The 24,749-nt window shown below is 37.9% G+C and overlaps 1 protein-coding gene across 16 annotated transcripts in view; it reads left to right on the top strand.

Annotated features, from left to right (window-relative positions):
• The window catches only part of LTBP1 (latent transforming growth factor beta binding protein 1), a 390,791-nt gene that overhangs the window by 215,146 nt on the left and 150,896 nt on the right, over positions 1-24,749 (top strand). For all 16 annotated transcript variants that reach the window (XM_070512275.1, XM_070512274.1, XM_070512278.1 and 13 more), the window contains 2 exons: positions 1,997-2,099; positions 6,214-6,285. In XM_070512275.1, coding sequence (XP_070368376.1) covers positions 1,997-2,099; positions 6,214-6,285 — 175 coding nt within the window. The remainder of the gene's footprint in view (positions 1-1,996; positions 2,100-6,213; positions 6,286-24,749) is intronic.

Below are 24,749 nucleotides of genomic sequence, written 5' to 3'. Positions count from 1 at the left end.
TTCCAGTCTTATGCCTGGAGCATTCTTCTTCCGTGCTTCATATTTCAGATTTAAGCCTTCTGTGATTAAGCTGAAGGAGTCTGGAAACTACCTGAATCCAGCCAGTACGTGCTTTTCTTCTCTCAGGTTCTCATTTGATCGTGTGTTCACTCTTCCTTCCCTTCTCATCTTCTCTCCTCTCCCCCTCTCATCATACACTGTTTTTGGAGAGCACACAACGTCCTGTCAAAATTATTAAAAGCCATCAAAACCTAAGGACTTGAAAGCTATGATGTAACTGAAACTTCATTAATTGTGCTGGGCCTTCTCTGGTTTTGTTTTACAATTTGGACATGTAGACGCTTAGAGCCTCATTCAGAATGTCGCGTGCCTGGACCCGGCGGGAAAGAAGCACTGTCGCTGGAGGCCTGCCAGGTGACTGGTATCTGCTGCCTGCTGCCCTTCTAAGGGTCACCACCTGCCCGGTGGTGTCACTGGATTCCGCTCACTGGCCTGGGCGCGTCTGCTGACTTCCGTTGGTTTTCACAGGCCACTGCTCGCCCGGGTGGGCTGCAACTAGTTTGTTTGTTCCTTTCTTCCCTCAATCAGTCAGTATTTGTTGAGCATTTTCAACGTGTCCTGTGGATTGAGATATAAAGATAAAGAAGATATGTCTGTATTTAATTAAAATGCATAGCACAGGCAGCAGAACTGTGTAGAAAATGCCCAGGAGGAACTCACTGAAACTGAGGAGACACAAGGTTTCACAGTGACGGTTCTTCAGAGCTGGGGCTCATGGCATAAAAGAAAGTTAATCTGGGCAAAGGAAAAAGGAGGGGTGTTCCAGAGAGAAGAAACAGCTTTTGGAAAGACACAGTTTGTTCGGAAAATAAGGGGTCTTTTGGTGTGCCTGAAGGATGGAGGTAGAGAAGTGGAGGCGACAGAGAGAAAGTCAAAAAGATTGTCTAGGGCAGGAATAGGAAAGACCTTATATATCGTACTGGGGAATTTGTAGTCTTCAGACAGTAGAGAGTCACTGAAGGTTTTTAAACAGAGTAGTAATGTCATCAGATTTGTCTTTGGAAAGATGGCGCTGGAAACCGTTGGGAGGAATTTGTAGAGGTTGAAGCGGAGGAAGGCAGAGTGACCCCTTAGATCTGGAGGCTGGGCTTAGCCTACTGAGTGGGGATGGAGAGTCATCTGGCCCTCCCTGCACGATTGGCCTTGGGATCAGCACACAGAGTGGATCTGTTTTCCTATACCCTTCCCAACCTCGGTGAGTTGGTCTAACTTTAGGCCCCTGCCTCTCAGCCTCTTCTTACCTCCTCCGGTTAGCCGGATGAGATGGGTTTTTACATTTGACAACTTGTGTTGCTCCAATAGCCTCTAAGCTTGGCTGTTATGCCTGCTGGCCTTGCTTAAATTTGCCAACACCTTCTCAGCTTGGCTGACCTCCCTGGGTCAGACCACTTGGCTGCCTGGAGGCTTCCTTTCTGCCAGAGCTGATCTGGCTCAGCCCATGATCTTTTTTTTTATCGTCCTTTCCTATCCTGTCCCTGCCCAGGCCTTGGTGTTATAGGAAGATGGAAAGCCTCCTGTGCGTGGGACCTATGCTGCATTGTCAGGGTTTACACACATGCCACACCCTTATACCTCTGTTTCCTGATGATCCACAGCAGAGATTCAAAAAGTTTATAGTGATATTTTAAGTTTTGAGGTTCTCATTAAGAAAAAAAAGGCATTGAAACTTAAATTTTATAAAGTGCTCTGAGCAGTGACAGATTTTCATAAGACTAAAATTGCCAAGAAGCTCTTGGAAATGTGCTTGTTCATTTTAGTATCGTATTGATTCTATTCTGGTGTTTTGTTTAGAAGTTTTAGAGGTTTTGCTTTTCCTCTCTAATTGTGTCGATAACAAGGGAACTCTTTTATAATGTGACTGTGAAGCCTAGCCATGCTCCAGAGCTGGGCATCGTGCAATCAATTAACCTTCATATTTCACACCTCATCATTGCAGTGTGGCAAAGCGCTCCCTGGCCTTTCAAAGCAGGAGGACTGCTGTGGAACTGTGGGTACCTCCTGGGGCTTTAACAAATGCCTGAAGTGCCCCAAGAAGCCGTGTAAGTGATGTTTCATCATTCTTTTGCAGATTAATGTAGCATATCTGTTTCCTTATGATTACCGTTTTAATGGTGACACATTAGACTTTCCAAGAACTCTTATTGAATTATAGAATGTAGTGCTGTAATTTGCCTTTCCAGAGACCTGGCAAGTCTGAGGAAGCTTTCATATCAATTCTGTTTTTTAGTAAGCCTTGTTATCATTTGCCTTCTCCAGTTGGAGTACTTACTTAAAATCTTTTAAGAGGTGATAAACTAAAATGAGCTTTTTTTGCTCAGGTGAAGAGAAAATAAGGTGTCTTTTAAAAAATGATAATTAAATGTGGTAAATCCTATAAAAAGTCAGTGCAATTATTGTTTCTTAGAGTAAATTCCTTAAATGAAAATCTTAATAGCCACAACTTCTCTTGTGGTTTTTGTTATACTGTAAGTTTTCAAATTTTGCTCAAAAAATCTAAAGTGGGGAAATGATTGCTGATTTGTGAAAGAGAAATTTATAATCACTAGGACACAGTATTTTCCCTTTTCTTCTTAGTCACTCCTTTTATATGGTCACAGTTCTCAGTGACATGAATCTGTATTGACACCAGCAGACTTTGATTGGTCTATAAAGTCTGTTTTTCAGAACCCCTTGATTTGAATAAATCCAGATTTACATCTTTCTGTTACTTTCTTCCCAATTATAGTTTGTATTTTTAGTTTTTGAATGTAGCATTAATTCTGGATAACTGATCTCTAATAAATATGTTTTTGAAAGGCAGAGGTAACTTGTTTTGAGTTTTTTTTACACTTATTCATCATGTTTCTGCCAAGAAAGCAAGGGATATTTTTCTCAGTCATCTTCCTTTGCCTTGTATAACTGAGGATTTTTATAGTTGTTTTTTATACTTTATGCTGCAAGGAATTTTTCATTTGCTTCATTTGGATAATTTTTATTTCTCTTCTTAAACATCTGTTGATTTGATTGATCTTCTCAACTGCCTTTTTAAACCTCTCTGTAAAATTTAGAACCTGCCATCTTGGAATCACCACTCCGTATGTCTTTCTTATACTGTCTGTTCTTCCATCGTCAAAATTGATTATATCTTATTTGGACTTCCTTGTCTCTCAGACCTACATTTTCTCTAAATCTTATGCCTAAAATTTCACTTATTTTGTTTCTCTTGCTCATATCTCCATTTAGAGGACCAATTTATGGAAACATCCACTAAGTTTCTGATAATTAATGAACTCTTCATTTAGGGAGAAAAAGCCACACAGATGAGGACATTCAGTACTGAGAGAATGTCCCCAATGGGCTTTCTACGCTGATTCGATAATGATTTCCAATGTGGACTTCCAGCAAGGGGGTTGAGTGTGATGGTCCTTCCTCACTGAAAGATGCATTTGCCTAAAATGATTCTGGCAATCCGACCAAAGGGCTATCTGGGAGACATTTGGTACGATTTAAAGAGCATGGAGTTTGGAGTTAGGTAGACCTGAGTTTGACTCCCAGCTCTGTCATTTGCTGTTGAGTCTTATGGATCATGAAACAAGAGCCTGTATCTATAATTGAAAAGGCATGGCTTTTTTTTTATTTTTTCTAACTGCCTACTCTTGATTTACTGTATAAGTTTTCTGTAGGAGTATTGCAGAGAGCACTATGTTTCCCACTGCTAGGTCTAAGGACTGAAAGAAGAGAAGTCCAGTTCTTACGCCTTCGTTTTGGGGCTAAGTTTATGTTCTCTTAATACTTTTTCCATCTTATCTCTTATTTTTCTTTTTCGTTTCTCCCCTTCTCTCTGTCCTTTTGCTTAGCTCCTTATCGTTCCTCTCTTTTCAAAATCCCAAAGTTGCAAGGCAGAAGTTATGGGTAAAGGGAATCCTAGTTGTTTTTGTTTGTTTCTTTTAATCTCTAACTTCTGCTCCTGACCTTTGGTCATTTTTACCTGGAATTGTATCATCTGAGCATAAATTCACTGGTTTATACAGTTTTATTAACTCTAATTTAATGCTGATATAATTTAAGTAGAATGTGAAAGTATGAAGTTGCTATCACTTTTAACTAAATGCGATCAAAATAAATTCCTATGTTGGCTCATTTAATGTATATAATTGAAGAGATTGATTCTACTTAAGCAAGGGCAGTGTGGATTGTGAATGAAATAAACTAGTGATGTCTTGACATTTACTCCGTTTGTGCTGTTCTAAGTGACTCATTCCCAAGAAACACACTCAGGGTCACATTCTTCCTGTGTCATTTAAAAACTTTCCTTTCCTTGGTTGGTCCTACTCTCTAAATCATATTCATTTTGGAAGAGAGCAGACTTTCCTTGGCTTTATATACTATGGTTTTGTGTTCCATGCCTTTTTTTTTCTCACTCAAAGTAGTTCAGACTTCAGTTTTCAAATGGCTTTTATTTACTGTTCGAAGTTTTTGTTTAGCCGCATACAGAAAGACCTTTCATTGTTGATTAGTTTTGACTGTGAAAACTTAATTTTAAATCTGAAAATGATTTCATTAAGTAGTCTGTAATCTATTAAAAATGTACTTAGCATGAACAAGTCATTTGTCCTTTAAAAGTTTTTAGAAGAAAATTAACACCAAATCCTGAGCTGAGGAAGACTTTGGTCTGGCTCTCTGCCTTGAGGTAGATGACGTAAAAGTTTTTGAACGAGATCTTCTCTCTCTTTTGCCTTTGGACTATTCACAGAGATCCCACAATCTCTGGAGGCACCCTGCTCCAGAGTGTCTTTGTTATGTGGGACAAGACTAGACATTCGGCCAAGGTGTTGAATGGGGTGACTCCCCACGTGCTAGCCTCTCTCTTCTTTTAATTCTCTCTTCTGAGGCTCCTTGCTTTAACTGTTTTCTGGTCTTCAGAAGGCCCTGAAGAGAGGGGAAATACGGCAAAGAAAGGAAGTGAAGGAGAGGAACGTTGCTAGTAAATATTCATGCTGTTCCATTAGTGATGAGAATAAAGAGCCTGTGTTAGGGGCAAAATAATTTTATTTTCCAATGGAAATTTCCTTTTTACTTTCAGCTTTCTCTTTTCACTCCTTGTTCAGGTCATTTTGGTGGCCTAAGCATCCATCCTATTTTGATTACAGTCCATTTTCTATGGCTCATTATCTTCTTATAAATTATTCTTGATAAAATACCTTATTGCAGGAAATAACAATGACAGCTGTCATTTAGTGAGTGCTTACTTTTGTCAGGCACTCTGGTAGGCATTTTGCATAAATTATTGCTAAACTCCACCACAACCCTGACCTGTTCAGTAGATGTAAATACTCCCATTGTACAGAATTGCCATTTGAAATCCAGGAAGCTTGTCTCCCGAGGGTGCAGAGTTTATTGGTAGGCAGAGCCAAGATTTGAACCTCAATCTGCTTGGTCCCAGAACTTAATGCTGTATCCACTATGCCAAAAAGTCTCTCAGGTCTCACTTGAGAGAATCAGAATTTCAGTGAAGAGGGTTTGTTTATAAATTGGTGACTGCAACATTTGTATTGTTGATAAGTTTTCTGAGTGATGAGCCATACAACTGGTGACATCTCCTGGCTTCCTCTCATCACCACCTATCCTTCTCAGATTCATAGTAGTAAGAATCAGCTCATAACTAGCATATGTGAGCCTGTAATTAAGGTGAGCGTATAATTTATTAACTAAACTGGGACACTTTTGAGAGTGAAATGGAGTGTTATTAATGAACTTTGTCAAGTAACCAGCATAACCCAGGACTGTCCCAGGCAGACCAGGGCATAATGTAGTCTCCCTACCTATGATAAGAAAATTCAAATGTCTGCAGTAAATCACTGGAGAGAAATAGATCCTTTGTAATATAAATAATGAATCACAAATTGGAAGAAAATATAAAACAGTCTTATGATTTTTTTCAATTGTCAGTAAATCTTGATTATGTTAACTAATTTGGACTCTATCTATTGTGAAATATCAAGTATACTGAAAAACAAGGATAATGTGAAAGAAATTTGATATATGTTGAATTGATATCTTAGAAATGAATACAACCGCTGATACCTTAAATGGCTTTGGTTATCACATATAGTAGTTTAGGATTGTAAGAATTTAAACTAAGCATGTAACCAAGAATTATTTCTTCCCTTACAGCTTATCATGGGTATAACCAAATGATGGAATGTCTACAAGGTTATAAGCGGGTTAACAACACCTTTTGTCAAGGTAAGGTTAACTGAATTCATTGGTGTGAATTCAGCAGTTGTTTTGGCTTTTTAGAAACCTGAGTTGTTTTGCTCATTAGCCTAGCATGTGAAGGTCGTACAGTGAACCACATCCTGCTCATCCATTTAGCTATAAGGAAATACAGAGATTTAGTGTATGGTTGCTGGAATTGCTTCACTACCATTTAAACTTTGTGCGACTTTTTTCCCTTCTATTAATTTGCGATGAAATCCACAGGAGGTTGGTTTACATTATGGAGCACCGTGTGGTTCCATGCCAGTCACCTGTTATGCATGCACAGGCACATGCTTGTGTACACATGAGCACACACGTGTACCTAGCAGGACTGCTTCTTGGCTGACACATGATTTGGCAGCAGAATTCTCTTTTTTTCCTCTCGTCAGAATGTTGCTGGCCACCTTGAAATATTCAGGTATTAAATAGCAGAGTGAACACATTTCCTAAGCAACAGGTAAAACTGTAGCTAAAGGTGAAATGCCCTGAGTGCTTTCGCTCAATTTCTTTTGAACCGTACAGCTGAGTTGTACAAGCAGGGAGAGCCTCAGATCACTTAGCTCCGTGTCTGCACTTTACAGATGAAGACATTCTAGTCCAGACGGGTTGAGTGACTTTTCTGTGGCTAAATAGAGCTGAGGTTGTAATGCTGGTTTGTTTACCAATGCCTAGTTTAGTACCCATATGTGATATCAAATTTTGTTTCAGTTACTTTGTGAGGTGTTCAATTAATGCTTCTAATTTCTCCTTGCGTGTCTAGAATGAAGGTGTTATTAGTAATTTGGAAACATGGGTACATTGAAATAAACAGAAAAGTCTTCCAAGAGTCTTATTGAACCAAAAGCCTTGTCTAGAACACAGCATGTGTCTCCTGACTTGTAGTCTGGGGCTCTATATCCTTGACCAGTATATGTTTATAGGACAGAGTAGATTAAGGTAATGATGCCAAAAAGAAAAAAAAAAAGAAAAGAAGATTAATCCCAATTAAAATGGTTCATGTCAAAGGAATATCTTAGTTACCTGAGAATTTTCCCAAGTAAATTGTCTGTTCCTTGCTGCATTTGTTGAACTTTTATGATTTGTAGAGCTTTTCTTTGGAAACGCACTTAAGTATACCATGTCTTTAAAAAGTTTGGCCTTCGACCATTATAAGCCCTCATCATATGTGGAAGAATGCTGGGTAAGTTACAATTAACTGCTCAAGGAGAGGGCACCCGAGACACTTCTTGAGAAATATCTGCAAACCTTAGTAACATGGGAGTAATGGATTAATCAACATTATTTAAGAATCAGAATTTAAGATGATATTAAGAGATGGTATTAAATGGATGGAAGATTGGATTAAATGGATGGAAGAATTAATAGGTTAAATGAGTGACTAGATGGCTAAGTGTATATTCTACAGTGTAAACTAAGTTATTATTTTACAGATCTGACTGAAAATCTATATAAAAAGCCCTAGCCCATTTTTAGGATGCATTAGTAGAAGCAGAATGAGCAGAGAGCATTGTAAGTAACAACCTCATGCTCTGCCAGTCAGACTGAGTGTGGGGTTTGGGTATTCGGTGTTCTTCGTCTTTTGGCTAATAAGGTCAACCAAGCTTGTGAAGGGCCTGGGAACAAGAGAATGTTTAGCCTGGACAAGTGCAGACTGAAGAGAAATATAAAGGCTGCCTTATGAACATACCTTTAAATGTTTGTAAATATGTCTTTAATGTTTAATTAACTGTCCTGTGAAACAAGACATAATTTTATGAGTTGCTTCAAAAGCCAAAAGTCAATAGGATGGAGTTACAAGAAGGCATATTGACAACAACTTCAAGCAAATCTTTTCAGTGGAATAGAGTTCCCCAACACTGTACTGAAATGCCCTTGAAAGTACTGAGCTTCCTGCAGGTAGAGGTGATCCAACAGATACTTAGTAACTATTGGCTAGGGATGCTACATGGAATTTCTATCCTGTGCAGTACTTAAAGTTAGATGACTCTGTAGGTACATTCCAGTTCTCTGATGCTATCATTGGTCTGTTGCCTGGGATAGAGGCTGTGCATGAGAGGAAAGAAATGACGTCTTGGTCTGTCACACAAGTTTTAGCCCCTAGAAATACAGTTTTCTGTGATTAGGCATATCTGCTTGCTCCATTAGACTGTACACAGGGAAGGATCCTTATTTAGCCTTCACTGTTCCAATCCTACATGGTTAATTGTTAGATACTCTCCAGAATGTCAGATGCTAATAATTTCTCTGAATGTCAAATGATGAAGAATACACTTGTTTCTTTGGGTGGGGGCGGATTTGGACATTATGAATCCCAATTGGAAATTGAGACACAGAGAGAGTAAGTAACTTTCCCAAGATCACACAGATATTAAGAGGCCTAGCCAGGATTAAACTCCCAAACCACCTCTGTTTCTATGTGCAGCATAGTCTCCTTTACCATTTTATATTTATCTGCAAAGTATTACTAATGTAGATGCTAGGTAATTAGAACAGGAGAAATGCCTCTGTTTTGAGAGCTAATAGAAGTCCAAGCAATTAATATTAACTTGGTTTTGTTTAATAAGAAAGGCTGGTTATCCAATATATTCCTTTTACTAGCTGGTTTAAGGATCTAACAGTTCATATTCATAAAAATACCACTGTAGAAGTGAAAGTGAAAATTTGCAAGTAATCACCTGCTATCTCATTTAGAAAAATAGAATGGAGACTCCTTTAAATAATTGTTTGAGTTTTGTTTTATTTTCCTCTCCTGCTATGGCTGGTATGGAGAGACCTGTAGCAAGTTTTGTTCATACTGAGCACGTCAAATGGTTCCACCTCCATCAGTTGCACTGATGGTCAGTAACACCAAATCCCGGCTTATGTTTGTCTCAGGAGGATATTTGCAAAACAAACGTTAGGCTTTTTGGCATGGATTCTCGAATTAAGTATCACAGAAAATTCTGTTTCATGGTGCCTCAAGGAAGCACCACTAAATTACATGACAGAGAAGATTGACTCAGAAAATAATATGATTTCATTCAGCATAATCTGTTGAAATTGCTTTTGAGAGAACGGCTTAATTTCACTCCCTTTGTGATATTATGGGTCAGTAAAATTAAATGGAACTTTCTCACATTACATATGTACACTCGATTTTCCTAGAGCCTTGAAGCTTTTTGAGTTTGTTATCCTAAAGTTTTTCAGAAGGAGCCCATTACGCGTCTAATCACTTGTGCATTCCATATTGTTCTTACAGTTTAATGTCCTCTCAGTTTACAAAGCGCATTTAAAATTAAAATGATTAATAACTAGAATTACATTATTTCCTTCAACTAAGTGAACTAATGTCCTGAAACAACTTTTACTAATGTGCGCTCAGTAACAAAGAACCAACTGTGCACAAGTTAATTTGAGGAGCTTTCAAATAATTGCCCTCAAAGTTGGTTTTTTTCTCCTCTCTAGCAGTGCTGCAATTATCTTTTCAAAGGAATGATTTATTGCGTATACACACATGGAGCTCTAAAACCTGCCTCGCTACCCTCAACATTATGGAAGTGTTATAATTTGCTTCATTTATCATAAAAAACAATACAGTTATTTCCTGGTGGATCTAGAGTGGCATTCATCATTTGTCATTTGATTATTATGCTAGAGGTTTTATGTAGAACGAGGATTAAATAATACTTCATGGAAAGGGTGATAATAAGAACTCCTATTTTCCTGCTTCTCTGCCCTAAAGCTCAGTCCTTCCCTGTGTTCTGAGTATTCTCACGTGCCCATAACTTTGCCACAAGATAAATGAGGTCTTAAATTAGGTGTAAATCTGTTTTAAAGATAGAATTTGTTTCTGAAAGTACTTGGGGACCAATCTATTGAGTGAAATCTTTTACTAAAAGCAAATCTTTCTTTTGACATACTAAAATCACCAATTCATGAGTTTATAGGTATAAAATCAACTTAGCAGCATTCTCTACATTTTTAACCTGTGTCTAGTTGCAGTGGACAGTGCCAAAATACATAAGTAGAAGATATCTACACTCTGATAATCCAGTGTGTATATATGCCTTTTTCATAGATAATCTTGAAAACTTTTTGAAATACTCAGTATTCCACAAACATTAATTGGCAGGGCACTCCTGAGCTCCAGACTGAGGATACGTGATGAATAATGAATAAGACATTGTTCCTGCCCTTGGATTTAGTGTAATTAAATCAGTTTGAATCAGCAGGATGCAATTTGCTTTATTCACTCTCCCAGCTAGCTGAGTTTTAGCTGACTCCAGATGAGCCTGATAAAGCAAATATGAAAGAGCTGTCCACATAACTTTCTTTTGGCGTCATTTTATTACACCGGTTGTTCTTTAATAAAATAAATTTATAAAACAGATACATTAGGGCCCACTAATACTCATTACCAAAACTTTCATCGTAGAATTCCATTTAGATAGAAAGCTCCCTAAAGTGCATCTGAAACCAAATTTTATTTGGACCATAGAAAAGATAATGCACATTCTTTTGGAAGAGCACATCCCATGAAATGGGACTCACCAGTCCTGATTAATATTACACATAAGTAAGCCATTCATGGGATCTTTTGGTTATGAAGAGCTTGCCTAGACTGTAGATTGTGTTTCAGACCTCTAATGATTACCAAAAAAAAAAAAAAAAAGATTGTGGCTGCTGTACGGTGAGCTCATAGAAGAAGACTGGTCTTTTTGTTTTGAGAAGACTAGAAAGTGCAGGTGAGACCTTCAAAAAAAACCCACTCAGTTGGAGAAAAGAATGTGGCCTGTGGCATAGTGCCAGGTTCAAACGCGTAGGGCGGGATGAAGTGATTCATAACTTTAAGGCAAGGTTCTTAACAATTAATTGCATGTACCATTTATAATATAAGTGGCCTTGTGGAACACGCTGGAAAAACAGTTATTGGATTTACATTTCTTTTAACATGGAAATGTTCAAAAGCCATTATGACAACTTTTGTGTGTTTAAAAGAAAACAGATTTGTGGCTTAGACAAAGGACATCATTTTAGTTATTTTCAAAGGTATAATTAAAGTAAGTCTAGAAAGTTCTTTTTCCATATAGTTAATAGTTAAGTGAATTTACTGACATTTTATCAGTTTTGCATTCTTGTATCCTGTGCTTGCTTTTTGGGTTCACCTTTTCTTTTGAGGTAGGTTTGCCACATAAAAGACAGGACACCCTGTTAAATCTGAATTTCAAGTAAATAGCAAATAATTTGGGACCTAACTTGCACTAAAAAGTATTCGTTGTTTGTCTGACATTCACATTTTACTGGGTGTCCTGTATTTTTATTGGCTGAGTCTGTATCTTTAGAGAGAGTCACTGGGAAGTACGTACTTACATGTCTGAAAGTATCTTTATTTTGAGCTCATTCTGTTATGAGACTCATCGGGTGTACACTTCTAGGTTAACAGTTGTTTTCCAACAATACTTTTGACTGTTACGCTAGTGTCTTCTGACTTCTATCTTTTTGGTACTTTTCCCTTTGTATATAATCTGTCATTCTCTCTTTTGAGATAGTCTCTTGGTTCTTTATGTTCTGTAGTTTTTTCATGATGCGTCCATATTTAGATTTATCTTGATTTTACTCAGTAGACAGTATATTGCTAATCTGAAAACCTGTGTCTTTCTTCAAATTTGAAAAATGATCGCCCATTTTCTCTTCAAATATTGCTTCTCCACCATGCCTTTCAGCCAAAACTCCTATTGGACAAGTGTTGGCGCCTTTCTATTTTTCATGCCTCTTAACAAGTCTTTTGTGTTTTTATACTCTTGTCTTTTTTGCTGCATTATGGACGAATTCCTTGGTTACATCTTCCAACTTTCAAATTCCTGCTTTACTTTGCCCATCTAGACTTTATCCCATCTGTTACATTTTTAATTGTAAGACTGTTTTTCATGTCTAAGGTTTCTAATTATTTTACATAGCTACCTTTCCTTGTTTTATTTTTTTTTAATGCGTTCATTCATTTAACTTTTTAAGCATGCTAAGAATCTTTAAAAATCTTTGTGAGAACATTTTATGAAACTACTCGGATCTGGAGAATATTCCTGTTCCAATCGTTGACCTCGTTTGCTTTCTTTGCATTAGATTTTTTGACTGAGTTTGTAGGTTCACTCTGAATTGGAAGTTTATTTTCATTTTCCTCATCCCTTATCTTCTCCTATTTATGGTCCCTAAGTCTAAAGCTAGATTAGAATGTTAGTTCCTACCTCAGAGGGATTTTTGGTGATATTGTCCCAGATTTCAGTTGCTGAGGAGGAGTGTTTTTGCACAGGTACTTTTAGTTTCTTACCCTCAGTTAGTAACTCCTGGTTGTCCCTGCTCCTTTCTAGACAACCGACCCAGAGATTCAGTGGCCCTACCCACTACCATGTACTTCTCTACCATTTCAGGTTCACTGGGATGATTATCTTGTTGGGTTTTTTTAAAATTTTCTTTTAGAATTTATCATTGCTATAGGTTTGGAACAGGGGGAGAATGCCGAAGCATGAACTTACTGGGTTGCTCTTCTTTAACATTTATCCATATCAGGACTTATTTTTTTTTTAATTAAGAAAAATCAACATTGTAATATAGTGTTAAACTGAGGTATATGTGTTTTAAATTATTTGAGGATATTGAAAAGCTTTTCATAAAAAATTTCAGATTATATAATCTGTTATCCACAGGTAAATTCTTTTTACCTGTTGTAATTAAGCAGCCTGTCAAGGTAAACTTGGTGACCATCTGCTGTTCACTCACTCACTCATTTTACAGATATTTAATGACGACTTAAGTAGGGGTACTCTGAGAAATATAGAGTATAATAAGACCAAATTCCTACCCTTAAGAAGATCACTGTTCTCACATATAATTAAGAAATCAAGGCAGCATGTAGTAAGTGCTATATGAAGTGAACCGAACACTGCAATTGCAGAGGAAAGAAAGTTCCTATTTAGTTAGAAAATCACAGATAGCATTTAAAAACATATTCCTTAAAAAAAAACCACATTGTCTTTCCTATTTATAAGATAACTCATCCCTATTGTTTAAAATTTAGAAACTAGAGAAACATATAAAGGAAAAAATTACCATCTCCTATAAAAATTGATATGTTTCTTGCCAATTGTATTTTTGGGTATAGAAATTTGAAATGATATTTCATGGACAGCTGTGAAAACTATTTTTTTACTTAAAGTATAATGAACACTTTCTGTGTTATTAAATAATCTAAAAATTATTGTAATGCTGATATAGTGTCCCAGTTAATAGATATAGAATAATTCATTTAACCACGCCCCTGAAGTTGGATTTTCAGGTGTTTCTAATATTCCTTGGTATATATAGTGTTGTCAGGGGCATACTTGACCAAAAACCTCCATGTGAATCTATGATTTACGTTAGAAGAGAAATTACTTGTTTCCAGGCTTTGCTTCATCCAGCGCACGCTCCCTTTCAGGGAGGATGTACAATTTCTCTTCCCACTAGCAGCAGAGAGCCCATTGACTGTAATCCCTTCTCTCTTATTTCCTTTTCTTTACAAAAAGGGCTGTTAAATGGTATTTTTTTTTTTTTTCCACATGGGCGTTGCACATTTCTATTTAGGCTTTCCCCCAGCAATTTTCTCTTGAATATTGCTGTGAGCAAGATTGTAATTTTGTAAATATTTATTGTCATATTGGAAGTAACTGTGATTGGTTTTAATGATTTTTTCTGAGTTTTCTATGTAGGGATAATTTTACTTCCCAGTAATTTGGGAAAGATGATGATGGGGTGGGAAAGTTATCAGGGCTGGAAGAAACTAAGACACAGGTTTGGGACAGCACTGCCGGGCTTGTGCCTGCTGAATCCTGCAGGAGTAGCGGAGGGTGGATGATAAGACTGTAAAGGTATTTGGGGGGACCCGGAATGAATTTGAAATTTGTTTGGTACAGTGCCTAGTGACTCATGAGTGTCAGCTTCTTTCAAGATTTTATTTTAAATAGATGAGAAGTTGATATATTTTGTTAATTATGTTATTACACTGACATTTCTGGTTTACTTTAAAGGTTTTGGAGTGAGATACAATTTTCATGGAGCTAAGATAAATGTCTCTAAATTAGTAGTGAGTGCTATGTACTCACTTTGCCTCCATTTTTCCCATCCTCTCTCCCTCCTTTCATCTTCCTCTCTATACCCCTGTCTCAAGGTTCACCCACCTTATTCAGGGCCTTCATCTTGGAGTAGTGGTAACAGTACAAGGAAGGCAGCGACGCTCTATAGACACAAATATGTTTTTATTGACAATGATCTTACACAGCAAGTGACGTAAGTGTTCTGTTTCCCAAGTTCTCCAGCACTCAGGCCCAGTTTAACCCTTTTATACGTCACCTAGGTCCTGCCTCTAGTAATCTTATATTCTTACCCAATTTTTCCCCAGACTTTCTCTCAAAGTGGAACTAGCTAGACCAGCTGCTGCTCTGTTTCTGACTACTCTTGATTTTATTTACATGAGGCTTATCTCCTTATGGTGTTACTTGCGTAAGAATAAGTTGATAATTTTCTCTTTTCTAATACTACTAATAATAAATTAATTAATAATAAATTTCCTTTTCGGTCATTATTGCCTACACATCTTTTTATCTACCTGTTTATGTACTTTGCTAACATTTATTGAATGCCTAATTAGTGGAACCTTTCCATTGGCTGCTTTAGGTATGTCATAATTCTCTTAGTAATTGTGAGTTATGTAGTGTTACCTTTTTTTTTATTATTATTAAAGATTTTTTTTTTCCTTTTTCTCCCCAAAGCCCCCCAGTGCATAGCTGTATATTCTTTGTTGCGGGTCCACCTAGTTGTGGCATGTGGGACGCCACCTCAGCGTGGTCTGATGAGCAGTGCCATGTCCGCGCCCAGGATTTGAACCAATGAAACACTGGGCTGCCTGCAGCGGAGCTCGCGAACTTAGCCACTCGGCCATGGGGCCAGACCCCGTTTTTTTTTTTTAACTTGTAATGAAACTGAGTCCTGAGGCTCAAAGAAATTAAGTAGTGGCAGATCCCATAGCTGGAGTGGGAGAATCTCCTCCTGAAGCCTGGGTTCCCCTCCCTGTGTCACTAATATTTATATAACAGTTTATAGTTTATGGAAGTACTTTTTCATGTCATTGATTCCTGACAACTGCACCTGCTTGTTATAGGTGGGAAGCCATGACTTAAAGCCTTGCTCGAGCATCAACAGTGGGAGTAATATTAGATGCTCATACTTTATCTAGATTGAACTATCCTATTAGGCTCTTTCAGTAGTTCCATTTAGAAATCAGAGTTCTCTGAACTTCATTGTTTATTTTTATAGCAAATTTTCTTATTTTAAATGTGTCCACTTTGTAGTTAAAATAAGAATTTTTCTCTCACATTATTAGCAAACCATTGTACCTTCACAGTTTTATCCTGAAGTCTTTAACAAGAAGAATGTTTATGCTTCTAGAGGATTTTATTTGTTTGTTTTTTAAGCCAGAATTCCTTTGGATTCTGAGGCACTCCCCTTCTGGTACCACCTCTTCTCCCTTCCCCTTAACATTTACTTCATAAAACAATCATGTACTATTTCTCACACTTGTAGGGGGTAACTGGGGAGTTTTGCTCTCCTGGGCCAGGGTCACTGATCTCACCCAGACTCAGTCATGGGTCTGTGATCAGCTGATGGGTGCCTGGGGCTGGATGGTCCAGAATGGCCTCAGCTGGGCTGGCTCAGCTCTCTTCCACACAGCTCCCATCTTCTAGGCAGCTAGCTAGGGTTGTTCTCATGGTAGCGGCAAGCTTCCAAGAGAAGGAGAGTGACACACTGTCACTTCCACTCTATTCTAGTGTCTGAAGGAAGTTGCAAGGCCAGCCTGCCATTCAGGGGATGAGGAAATAGACTCTGCCTCTTCCTGGGAAGAGCTACAAAGTCACGTAGCAAAGGCACTGAATACAAGGAGAGGTGGAGAATTCGGCCATTTAAAAAATCAGTCTATAACACTCTGATGATTTATACTGACCTAGCAAGTATAAGTGGATTTTGCTTGACATAAAAAAGAAATGAAGACCTTCATTGGTATTACTGTGAGGTCACTTTACATCTAAACTTAGAGCCGTATTGAGAAAGTATTGGTGAAAAAACATTATTCTGATGATTATATTCAAAATTGTGTAGTTAATTATATTTTTAGGTAAACTTTATCGATGTGTAACCTATGTATAGAACAATGTACAGATTGCAGGGATATAGGTCAGTGAATTATCAGAAAGTGAACACAATGGTGTAGTTATGACACAGGTCAAGAAAAGAACATTACCTGCACCCCAGAATCCTCCTTTTGCCCCTTCCAAATCTTTTTCTCTCTCTTTTCTGGAAGTAATCACTATCCTGACTCCTACAAACATAGATCAATTTTGTTTTCTTATGAACTTTCAAATTATCCAGTATGTGTTCTTGTGTGCCTGGTTTCTTTCACTCAAGAGTATGTGGCCAATACCAATTTTCAATATGCAAAATTCTGGCTAAGGTAGTGATAACATCCATTGATGTTTTCATTTAAAATCTTTTCACTGCTTTTTTCCCTCCCTTCAACATGTTCTTCTCTGACTTCCCTGTGTATGCGGTATTCTCCACAGTTAGTGTTGTCTCTGAAGTTCCCTTAGTTCCATTATCATAGGAGAATTGATTGTTATAATGTTTATTTCTTTCTAGGAGGAAATAGGGAATATGTATATGAGAGTGATGTAGATATAAAGATGAAACTTAGAAACCATTGTTCTTTCTATATATTTGGGAAATAATAGTAGAAAATCAATAGGTATGAACTAAGACTGAAGTCAACCAGACTTGATAATTCCATTCTTCAAGACATTTAAAAATGCTTAAAATTCTTTTTATTTAGCCTACCAGAGACTCATCACAATGTTCTGCTGTATTTAGTGATTTAGTCCGAGAAGCTGTGGGGTACTTAATGTGTTTCTGAATCATGTTTTACAATAGTCAGTGGCTAAGAGGGAATTGATAGATGTTTTATTGTTTTGAAGGGACTATTTTATTGTCCTGGGCATCTTCTTGGAACTCCTGCTGCAGTTTCTAATTTAAATAGACACAGTATTTTCGGTAAGAGTTTAAACAGTTTTTGATTTGGACCTGAGTATCATATTTCAGCTTTTACAAATCAAATTGGGATCCATTTTTATCCATTTTAGAATGGTTTTCTGATGAGTTCTCTTACTGTACTCATATCACTGGGATGGGATTCAAAAAGGAAGTGTGTGTTTATTTTATTTGCTTTTCTTCAGGAAAGACAGTGGCGAAGTGACTCATTAGCGCATTGTATTTTCCACTAGCTCTCTGACCTTAATCTCTGGGGCTATAAAAATCAATGAGAAGATGCCTATTGTATCATGAGTGATGAGGAAAGCCTATGATGGATTCATGTTACTGTGAATGTTTCAAGGAGAAATTAATGTAGTGTTTGTAGACTATAGTCAGGAATCCAAGACCAACAGTGATGTGTATGTTATTAGCAGCATCTTCCATGTGTAGCACACATGTATCAAGAAAGAAATACAAGCTGTTCTCTGGGCTCTGATAATTCTTTTATCATGTTACCATGAAACCAGAAGAACTGGAAGGAAGGAAGGGAATTGCTCCCACAGTGGTTTGCCTTCTTTCATTGAGCCCAGTGATCGAATCCATCCTATGATAGATTATCATTTTATAAAGATGGGATAGTTACAGGTTGGCAGGGGAGGCTATGGCAGCCCCGAGGCCTAGGTTGAAGCAAATATATCCACGAAGAGACTCGTACAGTAGTTTGCAGGGCCAGCCCCAGGGAGCAACATTTCACAAAATTTGCTCCACAGACCACCAATTCAGAGAGAGGTTAATAGATGGTGTGTGAAAAAGGGTTCCATGGCCAAATGTGTGGAAAACACCAAGTTAAACAAAGAAAGCCAAGAGTCCTTGCCAAAGGACTTCTTGGGGTCTTTAATGTTCTCATGTGTGTAGAATATACAGTGTTTCTCAAACATATTTGGCCACAGAACCCTTCTTTTAGCAGGATTCTCACAAAGCTTGTGTTTCATAGAAAATATCTTGGGTAAAACCGCTCTAGAACATTGGTCTCCAAACTTTTTTGTGCTCATTTATCTCCTAAAATAATTTTGAAAAACTTATGTGTTCACACATTTTTAAGCTGACATCTACGTTTTTTTCGTGAGAGATTAAACAAATGCAGTAGATTCATTTCTGGCATATTCGTATTAGATAATGTGCTTTAAACATGTTTTCACCAAAACCTTGGAGCTGCGGAGTTGGCTCATTCGGTCTATGAATAATGTCTGCCGTCTAACCTATTTGGCAAAGCCAGGCCTTCTTATGAAACAAATCAGACTTATCACTCTTCCTGTAACTCTCAGGAGAGAGATATTTGCGAATTGTTTATTTGTTTGGTGCCTTGGAGAATTTTGCATTGTCGAGCAGTGTACCTAGAAAGCCCAGAAAGATTCCAGATGGGCAAGAGGTATGCCTTGACTTTGTAAAGACAAAGAAGGCGCTGAGTAAGGGAGAAATAGAAAAGGAAGGTTGGGAAATGTGTTCTTAGGCAGATCCCTTTTAGAAAGGCAAACATATGAAGGCTCAAGATCTAGAAATTGATTCCCTTAAAAGTGTCCAAGCCTGTGTATACCCTGAGGAATATGAGCATGTGCCTTCAGGGATATGTGTACCCAGTATGAAGCTGCGTCTCTGGAAGTTTAAGAAATACGTATGTCCTCTTGGAGAGTGAACACCTTCTTTATCTAAAGTAAGTGATTCCTATTAAATAGCCAAAACATCTGTCTGGCTAGGAAAAGTATTGACCTCAAGAGATATGTTTTCTGCTTTCAAGGGGAAGTCATATTGCTAAATTGGATGATGGAATTTCAGTCCATCAGCAAAAGCTGAATATACATACAGCAGAATCTCCAGAAAGCTTCATATTTTCACACAGTATAAAGATCTTCATGTACTATTCTCACCTTGTACCTAAATTCTGTTGCTTACTGGACGCGCTTCATTTCCTGTAAAAACTTGCGTCACTAAAAAGGCAGTAAATTATTACTCACTTTGTTAAACATACATATTTCCTGTAGGGGAATAGATACATAAAAGTGTGTTTATTTTCCATAAGGGCACTTCCGCTATTCATAATATATTATGCATTAAATGTCATACTTCATGTGTTCCTTGGCATTTTCAACCCTGGCAACTGCAAGGTTGTTTTGAAGTCAGAATATTTAAGCCAGAAGTCCCCTTGGAGATTATCTGATTCAGCCCCTCTGTGTTGCAGGAGAGGAAACTTAGATCAAGAGAAATTGAGTTGCGCTAGGTGACATAATTTAGCATTCTAGTTACATCAAAATTAGGTCTTAGTGGGATATTTCTCCCATTAGATTTCCCCATTCCTCGTTAAGCCTTTTCAAAACTATGACCTTAGACAAAATCATCTCTATAGAATAGGAATAACTATTCAAGTGTTGCTTACCATCCAGAATGGTTAGGAAGCTCCAGTGAGACAAGGTGTGCTATGTAAAGGATGAGGAGGAGGACCCTTGCTTCGTTGAACTAGATATTGTATCCTTCCCTAGTACGGATGAACTTGATATAGGCCCTGAAGTACATGGGAGGCTGCACTGAGCAGAGGCAATCTGTAAATGTTTTAATTGAGTGGAGAAGTATGTAAATCTTCATATTAGCTGTAACCTCATGGATTTTGCCTATTCTAAAGGGGCATATGGGGCAGTATGAGCTCCTCTCCTTGTTTCTTCTTTGATATACTTCTAGATTGCCCTAACACAGCAGCTCAGTTGGAGGTATGGAGATGAGTGACTGGCTCTACCAGAGTGCCAGCTCCTTCAGCCGTTAATTTTGACCTTCATTCTTTAACTCAGTAAGCCGTGCTGTGTGCAGTGGTTATACCATTCCTTCAAAGATTTCCTTCATAGAATTCCAGTTCTCCAGAGAAATTTGGTGGTCTACAGAGGGAGAACAAAGAATAGATTCATTTATATATTTTTTAAACTAAGTGCTAAAAAATTTTCAATTTAATCAGAATACATGAAGGGAGATTGGCTGACTGTGTAAAATATGAGACTTCTGAAACACAATTATATTTGTCAAATCAGTTATTTATAAAAATTATAATCAAGTTATAAGCTTTTATTTGATTAAAAAATTGCCTTAGGAATTGAAGCCTGAATAGAATTATAATTCATAGTTTGCCAATCATGTTCCTTATAATTGTTAAACTTTGCTCTGATAATGTCTTCTCTTACTCCTTAAACTTCTCATATCCAGATAGAACATCTTTAGTTAACCCATATTTTGTTCTTAATGCATTTGTGAATCTCTAATTTCCTTTAGTTTATTTAGAAAGGCCTTAAAGAACATTACTTCAGAAAGTCACTTAGATAATTGCTCTTGTTTCTTATTAATTTCTGAGATTCTAAATTAAAAACCATGGGGGCTAAGTTTTTTGCTTGTTTCTTTTTCTTTTCTTTTCTTTTTTTAAGACAAAGGCTATAAACTTCCTGGCCACCCACAGTCCTCTCAGGAACAAAGCAGAGGATGGAAGTGACAAAAAAATAAGAATTCTTATCTAATTTTTAGATGTAAAAATTTTGCATATTAGGCATTAAAAATTTACAAATGGCATGCTTTTTAAAGTTTTATATGTGAGTTGTTGAAATCTCAAATCTGGAACATGATTTGACACAGAAACAATTTAAATCAGTGATTTTCAAATTTTTTTCACAAATGCCGTTTTATCATAGAAGCTCAGTATTTGAAGCAGATGCAAGGAACTGCCTTGCTTCAGTAGGTCTGCAGGGTGCCCAGGGCTCCAGGAACGGTCAGGGGATCACAGTTATGTCTGATGAATCATGTCGGGGTCCCCGTCAGACTTGGTGGTGCTAAGACTCTGGCCTTGCAGGTCCCAAACCATACAGCCCCAAACTCAGAGATTTGGGGGACCCAGTCTCCATTTTGCTTCTAGTTGAGCCTCCCATCTATGCTAAGGCCAAAGCACAGTCTCAAAGAAAGCAAGGGACTGTCCAGATGTAGAAGATACAGACATTGAGTCAAGTGAATGAAATCCTTCTCATGTAGCCAGCGTCCACCGCCACCCCATCGTTCCTCAGACAGCCTTACTTCAAAATGGTCCCTTTTGCACTTACAAACTCATAGACTCATCACCTCTGTATGAGTTAGTCTATGAGGGCTTTAATGACATTTTTGGCAAAACAATTCTTTCTCATGGAGAACTAACCACACTTGTAGAGTGTTTAGCATCCTCAGTGTCCACCCATCGTGTGTTCCCTAGTCCTTGTGACAACCCAAAATGCCCCCCAGGCAAGCATATACTCCTCTTTGAGAATCACCACTGATCCTCCCGGAGTGCTAAGAGGGAATCAGTCTTGCTGACCTACAACATTCTTAGAGATACTTAGATTTTAGAAGAGAATGTTTTTATATCCAAATGGCTAATAAATATATGAAAAGGAAGTGCAAATTAAAACCATAATGAGATAACACTACACTCCCACCAGAATGACTAAAATGAAAAAGACTAGCAGTAATTTGATGAGGATGTGGAGCAATTGATACTGGGAATGGGGATAACCACTTTGGGCAACTATTTGACAATGTTTATTAAAGTAAACATGGACCTTCTGTAGTGACCCAGAAATCCTATTCCTAGGTACACGCCCAAGAGTCATGAGTGCGTAGGCCTACCAAAAGACATGCATATGAATGTTCACAGAAGCATTGTTAATGATAGCTCAAAATTAGAACGGACAAGTTAATTTTGATATTCTCACACAATAAAATATAACACAGCAATAAAAGAATGAACTGCTGCATACAACAACGTTGATGAATCTCACAGGCATAACAATGAGTAAAAGAAGTCAGACAAAAGAATATATATAATATGATTCCATTTATATGAAGTTTAAGAACAGGCAAGACTAATCAATGATGATAGGAGTTAGAGTAGTAGTTACCTGTGGGGGGCAGAGGTGTTGACTGGGAAGGGACAAGAAGGAGCCTTCTGAAGTGATGGAAATGTTCTAAACCATGATGTGAGCAGTGGTTACGCAGTATGAGTACACACACGTATACACATATACACACATATATATACACACATGTGTATATGTAAAAATTCATTAGCTGTATACTTAAGATTGATACAATTTGCTGTATATAAACTAAAAAACTTGAAAAGTTAATTTCTAATTTATGGTACTTTAGAGAAAGCAATAAAAAATAGAGGCAGTTGAAGGAAACAGAAGTTTTTCTGGAAACTGTGAGAGTGTATCACGAAGGAAGGTCCATGTTTCTGGGGCCAAAATTAGGGGAGATGTTGTGCCAGTGCTGGTGGCACAAGCTGATCAGGATAGAAGTAATAGAAAAAGTCTTGCATGATTCTCTTTCCTCCTGGATTTTTTTGTTCTTTCCTGTCTATACCTGTAGTTATTGTTGTTTTAAATCTTAATTCCTTTCCTCTATTCCCGTGGCATTGTGGTCGAGGTAGTGGGCAATGTTGAGGCAAGTTGAGGGGGCATGGGAAAAGGGTACAAGGCCATGGCTGTACATCAGGTATTTATGCTTTGGAGGGAAAAAAACCTCCACCTTAACCTGGCAGCCAGCAGCGAACCTGGGATGGTACTGTCATAGAAGGTTTCCCAAGAAGGAAAAATTCTGGGTTCTAAGAGATGAACGTGGAATGTGTAGTGCAACCAATGAACAAGGATACAGGCTACTTGGAGAAAGAGGAAGACTAATAATCATGCCCTAGTGGGGATGTAAGGGGAAGGAGAAGAGTGGAGACTTTGTCCAGCCTTTTTGACCACAACTGGCTGGTTACCCAGGCTTGAGGTTTAAGTTGGGATATATGATAAGGGCCTCACTTGGACCACGTAAGCCCCAACTGGACTTGGCACTCTTCCTAGTCCTTCATGGTGATTTTCTTAAGGAGAATGAGTTATGGGGGAATATTTTGAATTATATGCTGTGCATAAATGTGTATTACAGCACAACACCCACTCTGATAAAGAATAAGATGGTCAGGTGCTGGACCATATGCTGTGCCAGGTGTAATCTAGCTCTACAGTTTCCAGCCGGATCCAAGTTGGAATGCTGTAGAATTTATACAATGAATATATATGTTAACTTGTCATTTGTGTTCCTTTGAAAATGTTCTATTATATCACTGAAATTAAATTAAAAACTGCATGTGTTAGATAAAATGCCTATACAGATATCTATGTCTACTTAGAATATGAAATATAAACAAATAATGATTTATTGAGGGCTGTGTTTGTCTTTATGTGACGATTCTGCTAATAATATTTTGCTACCATTGTATTCAATTTTAATTTAGAAAATTAGTGTTTTAGAATCCTTAATAAGTTTTACTAGAATTAATGATTGGAGGAGGTAAAAATATTATTTGAAAAAGAAGCACTAATAGCCAAAACTATTAAGCTTTGTAGGCCACACTGAATAAAATATAAATGACTATGAATTTTTCACTTTTAACTTGTCACATTCTATTTTTGATTTTTAATTAATTACCTTTGCAAATAACTCTGTAATCTTTTTAAAAGCACCAGATTTTTCTCTCTCCTCTTTCAAATTGTTTCGATTTCCCCTTGAATCACTGCCTTAGTCCATTCAGGCTGCTACTGCAAAATACCACCAACTGGGTAGCTTATAAACAACAGATATTTATGAAGGAGACTACGAAGGCCAAGATCAAGGCAGCAGCGTGGTGGCCTTCCTCTTCCTGGTTCCATTGTGTCCTCACATGATGGAAGATCTGGGGATCTCTCCGGAGCCTCTTTTATTTATTTTTTTTTTTAAATATGTTTTTTTTGTTTTTTATATATAGATTTTATTTTTTCCTTTTTCTCCCCAAAGCCCCCCGGTACATAGTTGTATATTCTTCGTTGTGGATCCTTCTAGTTGCGGCATGTGGGATGCTGCCTCAGCGTGGTTTGATGAGCAGTGCCATGTCCGCGCCCAGGATTCGAACCAACGAAACACTGGGCCGCCTGCAGCGGAGCACGCGAACTTAACCACTCGGCCACGGGGCCAGCCCCACCGGAGCCTCTTTTATAAGGCACTAATCTGATTCATGAGGGCTCCACTCTCATGACTTAAGCACTTCCCAAAGTCCCCACCTAGTAATACCATCACCTTTTGGGGTTAGGATTTCAGTATATGAATTTTGGGGGGACAAACATTTAGACCATAGCAATCACCATGTACAGTGACCCTGAGTCTCTATTTCCAACCACAGTTTCCTCTTGCGTTTCGTTCCCGAGTCTGCTGCTGCTGCTGGGTGTTTGTAACTGGCTCTCCCAGTGCGACTTTCAGGTGTAGAACTAATCTCTTCACCTGCCTCT

The sequence above is a fragment of the Equus asinus genome, chromosome 6 (assembly GCF_041296235.1).
Source record: "Equus asinus isolate D_3611 breed Donkey chromosome 6, EquAss-T2T_v2, whole genome shotgun sequence".
NCBI classification, from domain to species: domain Eukaryota; kingdom Metazoa; phylum Chordata; class Mammalia; order Perissodactyla; family Equidae; genus Equus; species Equus asinus.
Note: the sequence above shows the minus strand (reverse complement) of the source record. Positions and strands in the feature narration are given on the sequence as shown.